The 18973-nt window shown below is 44.9% G+C and overlaps 1 protein-coding gene across 3 annotated transcripts in view; it reads right to left on the reverse strand.

The window, feature by feature from the left end:
* Nucleotides 1-17128: 17128 nt before the first annotated feature.
* LOC143423577 (cilia- and flagella-associated protein 298) overlaps nt 17129-18973 on the reverse strand; it is a 67101-nt gene continuing 65256 nt past the window's right edge. For all 3 annotated transcript variants that reach the window (XM_076895009.1, XM_076895006.1, XM_076895007.1), the window contains one exon: nt 17129-17577. In XM_076895009.1, coding sequence (XP_076751124.1) covers nt 17467-17577 — 111 coding nt within the window. In that variant the 3' untranslated portion in view covers nt 17129-17466. The remainder of the gene's footprint in view (nt 17578-18973) is intronic.

An 18973-nucleotide genomic window follows, 5' to 3' on the forward strand; every position in this document is an offset into this window, starting at 1 on the left:
CTGGACAAATTAGCTGCACAATGCGCCAATGCATATCGACGAGCGGTTAGGTTGCAACAGCCGAAAGTGGCATATGGGGTCACGCCTACGAGGCGTTCACGGGAGGTGAGCATGGGTCCCAGGGCTTTTCCGTGGGTCCCCTTGAAAGACGGGCCTGGGCACGCGCCGCAGCCTGCGAAAAGTACGCGCGATGAACCCCGCCCGCGGTGCGCAGCCTGCAATTTTCCACGTCAAGGTGATCCCATGGGAGACATTGATCTCGTTTAGGAGCGGACAAAAGTACGATCACCAGCCGCCACCCCTTCGTAGAATCTGACTCGACGTAATTGTCAAAACAACTCGAAAATCGATTACGGTTGCGGTGAGAAAAAGTTGCTACACCCTGAGTGGAAGCTGATTTGTTGACTGGGTAAAGTATTTATTTAACTAAATGTTTTGCGAGCTTTTCATCGAGTGTATTTAATCGAATCGACTTTACTATTTAACGCGCAACGATATCCGACGGATATTTCAGATCGCGAGGCGTTTGTAGCGCTTTCTGTACGCAGCTTGGAACATCGTTAACGCGATTTAACAATCTCGACGTGTCCTTTGTCGCGAGCAAACGAGCCGTAGTTTATGCGACGCCTAATCGATCAAAATTTACGCGAATATTAATACGCTCGTGCGTCTCACGCGCATTAGAGTAGGAAGTGGATCGGGCCAGAAGCATGCAGTGACTTCGGCTAGGGGCGTTACATTAGGGGAAAGAAATTATGGGATACAATAGAGTAGGGTTCAAAGTGCACCGGGTAACAGTTTAGCGCACGAAAGGTATCATCGCTGTAATTTTCTTGCAGTACCGCCTATGTTTGGACGGTGACAATTTTAATTCAATATTGGAACAACAGATGAACGTTCATGGGTGGTCGAGAATCGAATCGACGACAGTATTGTATTCTCATACGTATATATTTCCTATATACTTCCTTCTTAGCCTTACTAAAACAGGTTCCATTACAAATATCTTCATCCAATCTTATTCTATTCTGAAATCCACGTCGCGTAAACTATAAAAATGATTAACCCCTGTCGTAATAAATAAAAACCACCCTGTCACATTCCTACCATTGATAACGAACATTTTACTTAGTATACTATATCGCGAGGCATTCAGACACCAAGTTCAATTTCCACGGGAAGGCTCTGCGGAGCATCAACAACGATCTACACCCCACGACACGAGTGATTTTTCGCGAGACGCGTTGAAAAGCCAGGAGCGACATGGCAGAAACGAAGTAAACGAGGATGAGTCTCGGGGTAAAACGAGAACGAGCGTCGGACAAGGGGTGGCGCAGGGCCCCTGGCCAGGGTAGGTATGGTTATATACAGTGCGCACAATGGCAACGGCAGAGTGCATTACGGTTAATACACGAAGGACCGCGGTCGTTTAGCCGAGGATCTCGGCAGTTACCGCTTCGCAAAGGATAAATCATCTCGTGATTTCAACCACGCCTACCCGTAGGACAGAGACGCGGCTCCCCCAGAGCGTAACGTACGGCCTAGACAGACGTTCCCTATACACTTCTCCTGTTCCCTGTGTGTCTGCGCACGGTCGTCGTACACGTACACGTCGCTCGATGAAAACGCCGCTCCTGAGAGCGGAAAACTAATAATCCCTCGCCGCGGATATCCGTGCTGGAACAGTCACTGGCACGGAACCGAATATATTGATAGCCCTCGGAATAACCGCGACGCCGATTATCGAGCTGGCCTCGTTGGAAGAACGAGCGATTTTATTGAGTTAGAATGACGCAGCCACGGGATGATGTACGAAAGTTTTCGAAGCGATTAAATTGAATTTCGAGTAAGCGACGGAGCGTACAGGTTTCAAGCGGTAGCGAAGGTGGAAATAGATTATTACATTCGATAGATAATTGTGCGCGAGGATGTAAGAACAAGGTGTAATGAATTATTGACACAGTTGTATAGACGAGTTTGTATGTCAGAGATTTATTGTACCAGTTATCGAGTTTGTATCGCAACGACGACGAGATTAAATTCTTTCTCTTCGAACGTATACTCACACCCACGCGTAAAGAGAGTGGCAAGTATAAACGAAGAACAAACGCGGTCTATTTCCCACACTCGGCAGTGCAGTCGAGTGCCAGGAGAGTTTCCCATTTTCTCCAAAGGGGCCGTGAAATTGAGCAGACAAATCGCAGCTCGAGAGACCGCGACGAATTTCACCAGGCCGTGCCCCTCTGCTACTGTATCCAACGTCTGTCGCTTTCTATTTGCAGATCCACCCTCTGTTTCTCGCTGTTACTAGAACGTATTAATTCATTCTAGTCATTTACAAAGAAAACCATTCCCCTATTTCAACATGAATTATTCACGCGCACTAAAACGATGCGACGATATCAAAATATTTCAAACAATTAATGTCTCTAAAATATTTTGCGTATCTGTTACCTCTCAAAACGTAGAATATTCTTCCTTTTAAACTCGATACAAATCAATTCGCTACTTGTTCCTACTTCTCTAAACAACTAAGACTACCCTCGAACGCAGCGCTTCACGCATCAGCCAAAAAGACATTACCCGAACCGCTCCTCGTGCAGTGGCGAACCAATCAACCCCCAACCGTTCCTGAGAGCCGTCCCGCGCGACTGGGAACCGCGGCAATCAAGTCACGTCCCGTTGGCCAACAAACTGTCCAAACAGCGAGCGGTGCCGCAGGCGAGAAAAGACACGGTTCCTTTCCCGTTAATCGGTCTCATTACCGCGCCTACTCGTAAATGCGAGCGCGTCGCCGTCGTCGAATCGGCCGGCAGCAGAGCGGTCGCGCGACCGCAAAAAGGGGGTGAAAAAGCGGTGGGTATCGGCGTTGGATCGTTCGGAGCGTGGAATCGGTCCGCGGCGTGCTGGCCGTCTGCCTCGAGGGTCAGAGGAGGAGAGAGCCAACGGTATACGTGGAGCGAGGGAATGGAGGAGCTCGGCGAGGAACGGAGACGCAGCCGCGCGTGGAGAAGCGGGACAAGGGGACGGTGAGTTTAATGTTCCCCTCCAGTGGGTGACTCGAGGGTGTAATTGCCGTAGTGGGCGGAACGGAGCGGGTATAGCGGCGATGGGCGTGGTTCGCTGATTACACCGCGTTGATACTGATATCTCGGCTACCAGCGACGAGGCCGCACCCCTCCCGCTGTCCTCCACGACTCCATGGCTTTTCCAGTGGCCGGTCCACCGGCGATATCCGTTCTCCTGGCAGCGCGAGGAATCCATCGGCTGGGGACCTCGTTCGACTCGAATTGCCTGCGACCGACTGTTCCTCTCCTTGGCTGACCGGCTCTCGCCTGGCTGTCGCTCGATTCGTTCCCGGTAATTCGGCTGATCCGATCTTATTGAGCGGAAGTCGCGGTCGTTCTACGAACGCCCGGATCAGGCGACTAGGTTGATTAGGCTACCGCTGGTGAAGCAGGTTCCAGGGAAATGGAAAGGTGGTCTTGTTTGGGAGCGGGAAATTGGGAGGCAGAGAGGGTGATCGGAGAGTTGAATGGCTGTGGATATTTCGGTTGGGGTTGAAAGGGATGGAAGGGTCAGGGAGTGTTTGAGATGGAATTTTTGCAGTCGAAACGAGTGGCTTGATATATTGTATTTAGTTAGAAGAGCACGATACTTGGTAGTTTTATTATTCATGGTGGTTTGTTTCGAATCGCGTGTGCGCTGGATTTAGTGTTAGAAAACTCTGGACGTTAGTATTTAATAGTGGTGAGGGTAAAATTATTGTTAATTTGATTTCCTTCCTGAATTTCTTCTTTGCTTAACATAGCGTGAAGTTTTATTTTCGTGGCGTTTTAGATCTTCAACTAATTTTTATTTAATTCAATTCTCTTAGTTACTAAAACTGTGAGTTAATTTTTATAGATAATTGCTTTGTTGGCTGTGTTTAAATGGACTATTTCAGACTGTTATCTCTAATGCAATTTCCTTAAGTAGGCTATTTCCGGTTTAACACCGATCTGAACAAATTTGCCGATCGATTTCCAGTAGTTCCATTCTGTCTTATTCGGACTGTTACCATTTATAGTTGCTCGTTGCTTCCTCCAGCTTTTGGGCACGAATTTACGATATCGACGAAGCGGAAGAATGGAATCAAAGCTCGCCAAGGATCCTCCTCTTTCTGATATCGCGTGGACAACTGCCAGGACAGCAAAAATTTTAAATTCATTGCCGTCGTTCCTTTCCCAATGTGTTATTATTAAAATTCCATCCGCTTTTGCTTCGCACAACAAAACGTAAGCGCACTATCGTCATTTTTCTTATTACAACTCAAATTTATTAATCACCGCTACGATTTTATATTACGTTCATGCTTCAAATACTATAATCATTTCAACTTTACCTCGTGCAAAAAAGTAAAAGCTTTCGCGTGTATTTCACCATTTTACTGGCCGCTATATTTCATTCATAAAACGAAATGAAACGAGTAAAAGAGTTTCTCGTAATTAATTAAACATTTTCCGATCAATCGTCGATTTTCTCTCGCTGAGAGAATTACCCGAGGTTGCATTAATGACCCTTCTCTTTAAAAAATTCCACGTTCCTCGCAGCGTGTATTTTCCTACACGCGTTCGCGACACGTAGCACGCGTTCTTTTCCTCTTCAGACAGATTCGGAGCGTCAGAAATTGGTGTGCTCGCGTTTCGTCGCGCGTCCCATCTCGCGAGCCGCGCGAGCGATTGCGAGGAGGACTGTGTCGGGGTGCGCGATGCCATCGGCGATCCACGCCCCGCTGACTGGACTGTTTTTTATTGCCGCCGCGCCCGAAAGATCGACCCAGGGCTGCGGGACGGTTCTCCGTCTTCTCCTTGGGACACGCGGGACGACGGCCACGGGGTGGAAAAAGGCACCGTGCTGGGAAAAAGCTGGCTGCCGCGGGGGCCAGAGGGTGCCACGGGAAACCGGAGTCCAGTCCGCCTGCGGCTCTGTAAGCAGGGACAAAGTGGGTGGAGACACCGCCGGCGAGTAAACGCTCGAGTCAGCGTTGCGCGTTTCTGTACGTAGACGAGGCGCCCTCGTATCACGTGAAAACGGGCCACTGTGTCCTCGATTTTATGCGATTTTTTCCCGCGTCTAAAGTCAAACGACGAGTAACGGTCGGGGCAAGTTGCGTGGGATCCGTTCAGGGGGTGCAACGGTGGAAAGTTGGCGATTGTGAACGATGGGTCCGTTTTGGGGCTGTGTCAAGTTGTCCTTGCGCTGCCTCGTCGGTGTTCGCGGGTTTGATACTTTATTTGAGAGGATCTTGCGAGCTTGTTAACTTGCTGAGTGAGTGATGTATTTGAAGAAGTCGATGGTTTATTTTTGGGGACAGAGGCACGGTGTGCCATTGCACAAGCTGATATCGTATAATTGATGGTACAAATTGATGTCAAACATGCAGTGTATGTAATTGATAGACGAGCTTGTAGAGAAATGATCCTGCGAAATGTTTGATTTCATTCATGTATATACATGTACATTTAAATAGCTGTGATAACGGTCTTCTCTTTTTATAGACGATATTTAATTATCATAGCGTGTTAATATTTAATATGGCTAAGTACGTGGAGTTATATGAAACGGATAAAGTAGCATGAAAATTTTCTATTTCGCGTCATCTGCAGGGGTAGTAATTAAATTTTATACAGTTTCCATTCATTAATTCTCATTCTTCGTAAAGTGACATGACAGTTTGCCAGTTTCTATTCGAAGATTCATTAGTTCAACTTCCTCTGAACGATCGCGATATTCTTTATCGCCTTTCCACGTTCAATCAATATCAGCTGGTATATTTAGCGATCATTCTTACGATATCCGACATGAAAATGGACCCTGTCACGATGACGTGAATAGAATCGAAATTTTTCGAATTTTCTGACGCACGACGAGTTCTCACCTACTATTCCTTACTCGCCTCAATTCTTGATACACGTTTACTCCGCCTTTTCGGAGTTCCGCAGAAAAAGAGGCGCTCGCGGACAACTTTGGTACCCAAAATCGTTGACCAAGCCGTAATAAAGTATTCAAGAAGAGGAACAGCCGAGAAATCGCGTATTCATTTCGCGGCGTCGATCGAAGTGTACCGCTAGGAAGAAAACAGCGAATCAGATCGATTCGACGTCGGGGATTTGTTCGTGGATCAGATTGTGGTATCGAGTGGGCGTACCGTTCGAGGGTCAGCCAGTCGAGATCCTGGTTTTGCCGTTTAACGAGGAACGTCCCTTCTGTAAATGAGACTCGATGACCTGGCGGAAATCGAGAACGAGTCCGCCTCGGTGCCGGTTTCTTGCGTAGAGGACCGATATTGTCTGTGAGAAAGAAAACGAAGCGCGACGCGGCGCTGCAGCCGCTGCTGCACTCGTTCTTCGAGTTCCTTCGATCTCCTGGTTCATCGTCGTCGGTTACTTTCCGTTCCCCATTGCGCAACCGTGGTGTTGCCTGTAACAATGTTTCTTCTGACATTCACAGTGTCCGCGTGGGATGATCGCAACTGACAATCGGTTAAGATCCATTGTCGATACCTGTTTTGTCGCTTGTGGACAAGCACGGTTGCACTTCTGAAACCTGCAGGTTGTCTCTCCAACCTTCTTCTTCCTAGACGTAATTGTCAAAAGTTATCGCGATTAAGCGTTCGTGGAACTGTGCACTGGTATTAGGTAAATCAAGGTTCTGGCGTGTAACGGCAGCAAAGTTCTTTGAACCTGAACAAGTTTCCCACTTGCAAGTTCTCCGAAACGTATGCTAATGACAAGGAAGCTTAAAATGCCTTGCATAACTTCATATTAGGAAACGAGAGAATACCTAGTAATTCGTAGGTGTACTTATACCCACGTATGCTCACAAGTTTATGCAGAACTGCGACATGTGCTCCGCGGTATTAACCTCAAGCTGTTCCATAAGTAATACCAGCACCAATAATATAATCACCCAGCAAAAAGTTGCTCTCCATTAATTTTCCCCTTTCCTATCGCAGCTTGCATTACTTATAGGTTAGCGACTCGATAATTCCACTTGCCACCGTTCGACCTGAAACGATACCCAGCGGAGAGGTTTATCAGTCGACGTCGACCCCGAAAAACTGGACAGATCGATCGACACGAACGAATAGCGATCGTTACACGGAACATTCTCGAGCGAGGACCAAACGCCTACGCGTATCGAGGATCGTTTTCAAGCAGACGTCGTCCGCCTAGGTAGGACACGTTGCGTAGCTACCCTCCGTGGCTGACGGGGCAGTCAAAGGGCACCGCTTCCTCGCCAGCCGATCTATCGATGGCCAGTTGAAAATTTATCGACGCGAACGCGACGCGGCTACTGGTATTCCGCTATCCGATCCCGTATTTCGAGAATCGTTTCGTAACCGAGGCCCCGATGGCTCTTTGCTCGGCAATGCCGCCGCGACGCACGCCGTCTGCATACAAAGACGGGGCACGGTAGCGCCGTGCCTTCTCTCTCCGCGCGGGCACGTACGTCGCTCATTGTCAGTCTGTTATCTTTTTGTACTTATTTAATACCGTCCTCCTGGCATTTTCCACGTACGGTGAATGCGTAAACGCGCCCAGGAATTGGCTGCCGCGAGGGGTGGATCCCGCGAAACCCAAGCGGTAGGATACCGGCCGCCTCTGACGGCGTCGGTTTTTAATCGCGCTGCCCGTTGGACGCCCTCTTGGCTGTACCAGGAAAATCGTCTAATCTGTATCTCGATGCCGATCGACGATCGACGCGGTGAATCGTGAGTAACAAGTTTCGCGCATGGTGGTTCAGTTGCTTGTAAAGGTATGCCTCATGACCAGACTGCGGATCGCAGGCGTTTACGGGAAATTCGAGTCTGCGAAAAGTGGTCGCACGCGAAAGGGAATATGAAGCCATTGGGAACGAACCATGCTCCGTGGTTTCTACAAGATACAGCAAATCTTTGACTTGAAATGTTCAGCTCTGTTAATTGTATTCATAATTATTTCTTCCTACTACCCTTAATTGAAAGACTACCCTCTGCGTAGTTCTTCGTTGTCATCGTTACGAATTGCTAAATATAATTACCGCGAATTATTTTAAACTAATACACGCGACGCGTCGTCGAGTGGCTCGTGAGAATCGACATGCAGCCATGAATTTTTGAATGCTGGCAACAACCGTAATTCTAAAGCCGATCGGCGCAGCGACGAATTAGCGCCGCGAAATAATGTACAAACGATCGTGGCGCATGCAGAAGATTTCGATTGCACAGGCGGCAGCCGGCAGGCACGCCGACTCGGTTAAGAGCCGAATAAGGGTGTCGAGCTCACGCATTACCGGCTCCTTTATTATTCATATGCGAGAGCAAGCCGCGTGTAATGCTCGCAACGTCCGCGCACGAGACATTTCATTTCGCCGCGTGCACGCGCGACGAAGGGAAATCGACGGTCACGCTGCCACCCTCTCGCCAAGGGGTGGATCAGGACCACGCGTGCGTCATTTCACGTGCAATTGTGCGAGCCACCGATACTCCATCGCATCCATGGTATATCCATAATCTAATCTACTTAGAAATGATCTTACCCTACGTTTCCTTTCGATTTCTTGCAACAATTTCGATAATTCTATCATTTTCGTATCGCGTAAAGTGTGCGATGAATAGTAGTTGGTTTGTATTGAATAGCAGAAATGTGTGGGTTTATTAATTCGCTGTTACGTTCACGGGAAACGTTTAATTGCACTATCCGTGTCTGTCATAAGGAGAAGGTGAATCTCGTCTTGTTCGAGATCTGTCGAGTGGAAGAATTCCGTGGTGCTCGCCACGCTAAGATGGGTGTGACCGCGGTCCGCGATCGTATCGCGCGGGTTTGTTTAAATAATCGGACGTTTCGGGTCCGTGGCGGGTATCTCCGTGTCGGCATCTGGCTAGCCAATATGTATGATAATTTCAACATGCCTACACCTCATAATGGGTTGTGGGTATGTGCGAGTCCGTGGATCCGAGTAGTGGAGTATCCAAGGACATGTAGATCGGGCGTAACAAATGGTCCAAGTAAGAAAGGAATGGAAATTAGTGAGCGTGGTCTACATTCCCGTTTACCATCGAATGATTTAGTACCTTCTACTAATAATACTGCTCTTTAAGAACGACTGTATGCAGTTTCCAATTTAATTGTAATGCTTGTACAACTCTAATCGCTTTAGAAGGGTAGTCTTGTGCATCTTTTACGTAGGACCATTAGATACGCCTTTATAATTTTTAGTAGATTCTTCAATTGTTTCCTGGGGGAACAAATGAACTTGCTGATAAAGTAGGAACAGGAAATTGACTCTAGGGTATTTCTACGTCGGTAACTTGTCGTATGTGTAACTACAGGCAAGGTCCAACCATCAAGGATGCATGACATGGACCACTCGTTCCATGCGCTCATCTTAGGACTCTAGACCTCTAAAATCTTTGTATTAATTTATTATCCCTCGTATATTAGCGATTCAGCATAGTATGAATGAAATGTGGTGCTCTATCACTTTAGGGAACTTTGTAGGATTATTATTATGTCTATTAATGTATGTTCTATGCAATTATAATAATCTGTAATATGTTAATTCACTAACTGCTTGTTCTTTATGTTATAGGTGTTACAGCGAGGAAGATAGCAAGATAGAAGAATACTGTATGTGCCAGTAGTATATATAGTATTAGATATCTTTAATTAAGGTAGCAGATAAGGAAATATTGTAATTTATTGCAAATTGTATTGTTTTAATTAAATAAATAAATTATTTAAGACGAATACAACGTCTTTTATCATTTACCTTTGCCTCTGTCCGCCACCATTACCCTTTCCTTATCATTTTCACAAAATTAAAATAAGAATATTATCAATTCCTGGAAGTGACGTCATTTTCCAAGAAATGGCACATTACGAATACCTCCTCGCATGTTATGTTCTCCTGATACATAGTCGAAAAATCGGGTTCTCAATCGAAAAATCCGAAAACTGGCAATTCCTGGAAAATGACGTCACTTCCGAGAAATGCCAGAATTCCTGGAATTTTCGATGACGTCATTTCCAAGAAATGGCACTATTCGGATACCTCCTATGACGTCATGTTCTCCTGATACATTATCGATTTTTCGAACAAAATCTTGAAAATCCGACTTTGTATCAGGAGAACATGACGTCATAGGAGGTATCCGAATTTTGCCATTTCTTGGAAATGACGTCATCGAGAATTCCTGGAATTTCGGCGATTCTTGGAAGTGACGTCATTTTCCTAGAAGTGGCACGCATACCTCCTCACTACTTATGTTCTCCTGATACAAAGTCGGATTTTCAAGATTTTGTTCGAAAAATCGGCAATGTATCAGGAGAACATGACGTCATAGGAGGTATCCGAGTTTTGCCATTTCTTGGAAATGACGTCATCGAGAATTCCTGGAATTTCAGCGATTCTTGGAAGTGACGTCATTTTCCTAGAAGTGGCACGCATACCTCCTCACTACTTATGTTCTCCTGATACAAAGTCGAATTTTCAAGATTTTCTTCGAAAAATCGACAATGTATCAGGAGAACATGACGTCATAGGAGGTATCCGAGTTTTGCCATTTCTTGGAAATGACGTCATCGAGAATTCCTGGAATTTCGGCGATTCTTGGAAGTGACGTCATTTTCCTAGAAGTGGCACGCATACCTCCTCACTACTTATGTTCTCCTGATACAAAGTCGAATTTTCAAGATTTTCTTCGAAAAATCGACAATGTATCAGGAGAACATGACGTCATAGGAGGTATCCGAGTTTTGCCATTTCTTGGAAATGACGTCATCGAGAATTCCTGGAATTTCGGCGATTCTTGGAAGTGACGTCATTTTCCTAGAAGTGGCACGCATACCTCCTCACTACTTATGTTCTCCTGATACAAAGTCGAATTTTCAAGATTTTCTTCGAAAAATCGACAATGTATCAGGAGAACATGACGTCATAGGAGGTATCCGAATAGTGCCAGTTCTTGGAAATGACGTCATCGAGAATTCCTGGAATTTCGGCGATTCTTGGAAGTGACGTCATTTTCCTAGAAGTGGCACGCATACCTCCTCACTACTTATGTTCTCCTGATACAAAGTCGGATTTTCAAGATTTTGTTCGAAAAATCGACAATGTATCAGGAGAACATGACGTCATAGGAGGTATCCGAATAGTGCCAGTTCTTGGAAATGACGTCATCGAGAATTCCTGGAATTTCGGCGATTCTTGGAAGTGACGTCATTTTCCTAGAAGTGGCACGCATACCTCCTCACTACTTATGTTCTCCTGATACAAAGTCGGATTTTCAAGATTTTGTTCGAAAAATCGGCAATGTATCAGGAGAACATGACGTCATAGGAGGTATCCGAATAGTGCCACTTCTTGGAAATGACGTCATCAAAAATTCCAGGAATTCTGGCATTTCTTGGAAGTGACGTCATTTTCCAAGAATTGACTCGCTATTCCAACTTAGAACTAATTTAATTGTGTTTAGGACTATTTTTACGAGTTCTGTCTCGTTTATGGACTGGGATTGGTACTTCTAGGAGGCTGGGTAGGTTTTCCATTGATTAAACACGTAATTAAGAATGTTTGAACGTTTATTGAACTTCTTAAATAACTTACAAATTATAATAGTAATTACAAGTTGGACCTTTGGAGTATTGATTTAATTAATACACAGATTCAGCAGACGTATATGTACCCAGAAGACTGTGGATATTGTCTCTTGTGTCGCTAATAGAGCTCATACGTGATTAGAAAGGATGGACGTAAAGGAAAAGACATTTACTCTCTTCTTTTGAAATAATTAGCTTCTGTAGTTAAGTTGAATGCAATTCCTAAGTTCTTCGCTCTTGATTATAGCGGGTGCAGCAAAACCTGCAGTTCCTTACACGTTCGGTATTTCAGAGTGTGTAGTACGAAGTTCCATACGATGGTAGGTCTATCTTGCGTTTCGTTCGTGTTTGAACTTTCCCCTCTAGATTATAGAGGCCAGAACCTGTGGTTTCCTACTCGATCGGTATTTCAGTATGTGTGCGGCACCAGGCTGTATAAAATGATAGGTCTCTGTGGGTGCTCCAATCGATATTTTTTGAAATTATAATATATATCTTAATTGCCACATTTTATCTCGCAGTAATTCGTAATGGCATACTGTGTAACTGTCATGTAAAAGATAGAGATTATTCAGAGTATAGCAACTGCAGTATAAAATGAACACAGTTGATGGCGTTAGAAAGAGGTGTTGCATATATTTTTGGAAATATCTATTAAAAAAGCAATAGTCCGTGATTGCTAGCATTACAACAAGGGAAGGATAACAATCAATAGATAAATCAAGCGTTTGAGTGAAATATGTATGTATATATATCTCGTGAAAAAGCTTTGACAACATTTTATTGTTAACCGCAGAAAAAGCCATATACACTTTCACACGAAATCGATCATAGTTTGTAATAATATCGAAAATTTATAATAATTGAATGTTGTACATAAATATAAAGACGACGATGTTGCACGTTCTCGTGTGTGCCAAAACTGTACAAAAATTATTTCGAACATCTTTCGCAAACGCTCGTTGAACAACTTATTACTCGGTGATTGTGGCATTTATATCATTTTTTTTTGTTTTTTGTATTCCTCTTTTGGTTTCGTTCATTTCTCCTCTTTACTACCCATCATCCTTCCTCCTTGTCTTACGTTTAATCGTTCGTTTGTGTCTCGGTTCATCTCCTCTTCCCATTAGTAAAACGGCACGCTAATTGCATTCTGAGGTGCGCTTACAAGTTCGCAGAGCTTTTCTGTGACTTCACATGAGATGCGATATTATTTAAAATCGATAATCAAATACACGGCCGGAGCGGGTGGAAGGAACGATTTTTGGTGTTTTTTTGCGCTTCTATAAATCTATCTATCCTATGTACTTTTTTTTAGCCGCGACGGTCAAGTGCCATATAATATATTTATTTATTTATATATTTATTTATATCATTTTTATTTATTTTTTTTTGGTATTTTAATCGGTACTTCGAACGCAGCACGCATAAGTGGTTTTATTTTTTCCTTTCCTCTCTTTACATCGCGAATTATTACTGATTAACAACAGCGATTACATGTGGCGTGCTCCATTTCAAATCTCTATTTTTTTTTCTTTTATTTTAATGTTTATATATGTATTTTTATATAATATACCTCTCTTCTCTAGAATTCCTTTGCGGTGGCGTCGTTAATGGCGACGATCGTTTTCGTTACCCATTCCTCCATCAATTTCAATCGTATTGCTCTTATCCGTTATCGCGAAATTATCCCGATACCATCCGACTGTCTTCGCAACCGTCTCCCTTCAATCTACCTTCTCTCTATTATTTATTATTATTATTATTCCCTAAACCGATTCGTTCGACATTATCGACATGTCAATTATGCATTAATCATGTTAATACTTATTAAATATTCTTTTAATTATTGTAGATCACAGACAACTTGTTCTTAATCCATAAAAACAATTCAATTATTATTTCTTTCCATAGGTTAGAAGTGTAGTCGTGTAAACTTGTGTGTACGCGTACGCGTGTCACGTTGTGTTCCTTGTACGGTGTAACAAACCATGTATCCGTGTACCTGTGTACGCGTGCGTGTCGTTCCTCTCTTTTCGTATTGTGGAACAGATCGTAGAATTGTAAAACGAGGAAAGTTCACGACGAACGAGAATCACGCGTGAGATCACGTTAAAAACGACCCTCTTACATTGGATACCCCGACTGTTTCTCGGGTCAAGCACAGTAGTGATTGCTTACCGTACTTTCTCGCGTAAAGGACTGAAGTCCACACGGACAGAGAAACGTTTCGATACGCGTGAAATTGGTAATCGCGTCTCTTTATGCTTCTACTTTCTTCGAGATCAATGACAAATCGCTTGATTTATTACAGAATCGAGTCTTCGAATGTTGAAAATCACTTTCAAGGGACGCGGTGTCTACAGCGTAACTGTTTGATCGATATTCCGCTTGATAGTAATATCGCACGAAAGCGTGGAGCAGAAAATAGGATAACATTCGTCGAACACAAAGTTCTGGTAGTTACAATTAAATTTTCAACGTGGTAATAGTAAATAATCATCAAAGTTTGCAATGGACGAAAAAGAAATAATAACGATAGAACAGAAGAATTAACGGCACGTACAAATATTAATCGAAACGATAGGAACGCTGGCAGACATCGAAGCGTACGGTATTCTTATTTTAATTAACCTGAATTCGTTACGATCCGTTCGACATCAATCTTTGCCATCGATCTCAGGGGCGAAGGGGTCTCGCCCTGTCCTGCGCCACTCGTATCGATTCATCCCCCGCAACGTGGCCGCGAAAAAAACCACTGTTACTCGTTTCACCCTCTGCACAAGTGGCACCCTGTCTTCCTTTACGTAACCGCGGCTGGGTGCGAGTTTTCCTTTGAGCTCGCTGCGACAGGCCGCGTCCGTTCGAGGTCTATTGTACATAAATTTTAGAAAACGTCGCGTGCACCGTCTGACAGCGTTATTCGTTATTCAACCCGATGTACTCGCGCGGGAACAATGACTCTCCGTTCGCTCGTATTGGCAAACTTGACCCGATCCATAGCCTGAAAAATTGCATTCTTCCGTGATACGAAGACGTATCGCGATGCCACGCAATATGGTCCAGATAGGACCGATTCGTGCTACACATCGGGCTATTGATAAAGGGTTGATATCGATTCGATAAAGCACTATTCGATGCTTCTCGATGCGCTCGTGCTGTTGGAGTAACGTCGATATCGCATCGGATGTTATTTGTCAGTCTACAGGAATATATTTGAGAGATTCGAGACATGTTATTCCTTCAACGAACATTAAAGAGTTTATTCGCGAGCAGGATAGTCGTTTCGATGTATTAAGTTCATTAGTCGAAGTCTTTCTTTCGTGGTACCGTCGATTATTTCGAATTTTTGTGCATCGTAAATTATTTCAAATCCTTGTCAATCTAAGTATTAAATTTTAATCAAAGGTTACGCGTTTTATATATTTTATGATACGCTATATAATTAATTGAAGCCCGACGTGTACCGGCGATAATAATTTGCGATGTAACAATTTTATCGTTCACGAAAGATCTATTGATTTTACGTGCGACTACGCGCGACAACCTCTTCGTTCAACCCTGCAAAATTAATCAACGTTGGTTATACCCAATATACACTCTAGCACCCCTTTTTCTCCGTTACTCGCAAGAATTAAAGTCGTTACAATTTCTCCAAGTTTACACAGCAAAGTTAATGAAAAAACTAACCGAAAATCAATCTATATTCTACCACTAAGCGCGTCCACTTTTAGCCACGGAAATGCTCGCACGGATTACACAAGCGATATCGATGGAACTATCGCGTCACAAATTGCCACAAGTGCGCGGCTATCAGCCTTATTCAATGGCCCAAACGAACCAGAGTAAACTTCGTTAGTAGTTATCAGTCGACCATGGTCGGACGCACGTCCACAGCACGAATCAGCCTTCATCTCCGCTGCGTGAAACTCGTAAGCAATCACTGAATAATCATCCGCCACGTACGTTTCCTTCGTCCCTTCGCTTTCGAGTGATCTCTGTCGTCGGGGAAAAAAAAAAGAAAAAAAAAAGAACAGTAAGAAGAACGTGGAAATCGAATAGTCGGTGGAGGAAGGGTGGCGCGCACCCCCGAAGCGCAATTTCAGGTCCACCGGTTACTCCGGCGAATCCCCGTCGAATATATACTTGAACGTAAGCGTGTGTCACGGTGAAACGCGACGTGTACGTGTCAGGTTGTGTAGGTGTGCCTGTGTGCGTGTGAGACGGTGTGTATCGATACAGTGTGGCTCTCGACTGGTCTACGATGCACGTGGTGTGGCGGTTTCTCGGATGCGCGTCATGATCACACAGCAAGCAGATTAACTTAGTAATACTTGTTAACTGGTAACGGTATTTCTCTTAATTCATTAATTTACTCGTTAAGCTTTAGTCCAGTTGAGTAACGCGCGACCGTTTCTCTCTAGCACGGTTTCTCTCCTCTAAAGCGTCTCGTACAGCCGTTTCTCTACGTCCCTCGCTCGTTCCGTTCGCCGAGTGAACCAGAGTCAGCCGGTTGTGCGAAGGGGACCAGTGTGTGTGTATGTCGTCTTCCTCGGCGCGTGCTATCGGAAAAATGGGCAGGAATGCTTTCGCTCGACTTCTATCACGATGAGGAGGAGCGGGTCGCGTGACCGTTTTTCATTGCATATATTCCTCTTCGTTGGCGATCGATTCCACCGGAACGTTCAACCCGCGGGAAACGACTGCCGTCTCGTTTCACGTTTGAACAGCGGGCCTCGATGGAAACGGCTGCGACGGGGCCTGACGTCGTCAGGGTGTTACAGCGCGAACGGAGGCCTAGCGTACCCTCTGCACGAGGCGACGCGACGCAGCGACGTCCGCGAGAATCGATCTGCCCCTCGCCAGGCTTAATTCGAACGTTTATACCTCCTCTACAGGATTTCTACGTTTGCGCAAATGTTTCCAGGAGTGACTCGCGCGAGCGTCCGTCTGATACTCGTTCTCTTGACCATCGAGTAGAAGGGTCGTAAAATTCTGAAACGGAATGACTTCCAAGGGGGTGGCTCAGGGAGAGTTTGTCCTGCGAGTCCCGCCGCTGTGTCTCGGAAGCACCCTCTACGACACGACGGGGACCACAGAGGCGCCGGAATATCGGCAACGAATCCAAATGTTACGTTTCCACGCTGGATCCTCGCCAAGCGGCCGATCGTCCGACCTTATAGCGTCCGGTCGCGATCGACCAGGCTAAAAAACACGAGCCGCCGACGGATTAATCGATCAGCGAGGCTGAGAGGTTGCGGTCTCGCTGGTGCTCGCGACCACGGGCGGTTGTCGAGTAGAAAAAAGTCTGTCACAAAATATCGTTATATCTCTATTGGATAATAATTAGCGCGTACACAGTGTGGGACAGTATTATGCGATAGCGTTTGTGGCGTGTATATCGGAACACTCTTCTCGTTCTGTCTTTGCTCGTCGTGGGACAGACACTCTGGATCACTCTACTCGTTGCGTTTCCTCCTGTGTCTTCGTCCTTTCCGTTCGCTTCGAGGAGAGAACGCCGACGTGAATATATTTTTTTACATATATATATATATATATTATTATTTGTTTAATTGGACGCAAATCGACGCCCGTTCCTTACGAAACTCTTACGTTGAGCATCGTGCACCACTGGTTCACTTCGTGGAAATATACCTGAAGTTGTATCGCCATTGCGGTTTTTCTATTAATTTTACAACTCCCGTCCTCCGTTTCCGAGTAGTCGGCGAGAGAATATTGGCTGCATTCGCGGTCGATAACTTGAACGAGATACGAGTCGAAGAAATTATTCGTCCCTCTCACGCTCTCTTCCTCTAGATACCCAATCTTGGGCCACCGCTTTTTAGTGCGGCTTCCAGGAGATGTTGTTCAGACCTTGAAAGTGCCGCTTCAGACTGCCGCCGTCGGCCCAGGCGGAGTTGAGATACTCGTCGTCATCGTCTTGCTCAAGTTTCTGAAACAGGCGTACGGACGTTAGTCAACATCGCTGTGATTATTCTTCGTCGCGCAAACATTTTCCATTATTTTCCTTTTTCTTTTTACACGAATCATCGACGATTCAATTAGTCGGTAAGTTATTTGTACCACGTGAGATTCTAATAAATGTTGTAAAGAAAATTTCTTTAAAATGCTTCTATGCCTGCTTAATGCCACTATCCACTAATAGCGGTCCTATAATTTTAATAGCTCTCTTGCATGCCGTGAAATAATTTTATCATCAAATTGAATGACGTCCCTAGAGAGCCCTAGAGACCTTTAGTGTCTCTAGAAAGCTCACCGTCGACGACGATCAAGAGATAATCCAAGTTTGCCGATAGTCTTAAACAGTTAGGCAAATGAATGCTCTCGTAATCTGGCCTCAAACAGTAGGGCACCGATCAAAGAAACCTCCGTAGAGTGCAGCATGAAATTCATTCTCGGTGTAATATCGTTCACCTTTCGATTTCGTACAATTCGCTCTGTACAAAATTTCAATACTTTAACCTCGATTTTTCAGAGTTAAAAATATTCAAGGAGAACATAATACGATATACGCTTAATATGCGATGCATATACATAAAGTATACCCTTAATTTGTCGAACTTGGAACAAATTACCCTAATTGTTCGCGCGAAATGAAATCAACAAGGGTGAACGTGGCGAGCAGAGATCAAAACGATCGTACAGCCGCGAAACGATTAATCGTTTCGAAAGTAGGGGCGACAGGCGATCCCTTAATGTTTATCGGGCGCATGCTCTACTTGGTGCTCGCATCGGAACCAGTCCAACGCAAAGGGGTGCCGTATTATTGATCAAAATGTGTACACACTGTTCGACGTCGAAAATCGTCGAATTTGGACGCGGTTTATCGATTGCCAAAAACGAGACCAGTTCCTCTGCGTTGTATCTATGCACCGCTATGTCCGAGGTGACCGTTAAACGGAAATCAGCCACTGTTAGGGGATCAATGGATTGGAGGGTAATGAGTCGAGAGAATAGAACTGTAAGTTTGAAATCGAACAGCGTGTTAATGTTAGGGATGGTGTACAAGCACGATGCCCAGAGTCGAGGCCACTCCGACGCTCAACGAGGACGCCGCTATCGATCGACGTAACGCTAACGAGCAATTTCATGTATTAAAATCCGTATTTTATTGATCATGGACACCGCGAGAGCGGCTAAAGTTAGCCAGGAAATGGAAAGTGAAATGTGCTTGCGTAATCGTTGGATTTTCGATGGCTCGAGGCGTGTTTCAATGGTGCGTTATGTACTTCGCATGGTGGATGTAGTACAATCGTACGAGAAAGGGTACATATTGTAGACGTTCGAGAAACAGAAAGGAAAGAACATGAATGAAACGAGAGGCGTCT

Source organism: Xylocopa sonorina, chromosome 5 (genome assembly GCF_050948175.1).
Source record: "Xylocopa sonorina isolate GNS202 chromosome 5, iyXylSono1_principal, whole genome shotgun sequence".
Lineage (NCBI taxonomy): Eukaryota > Metazoa > Arthropoda > Insecta > Hymenoptera > Apidae > Xylocopa > Xylocopa sonorina.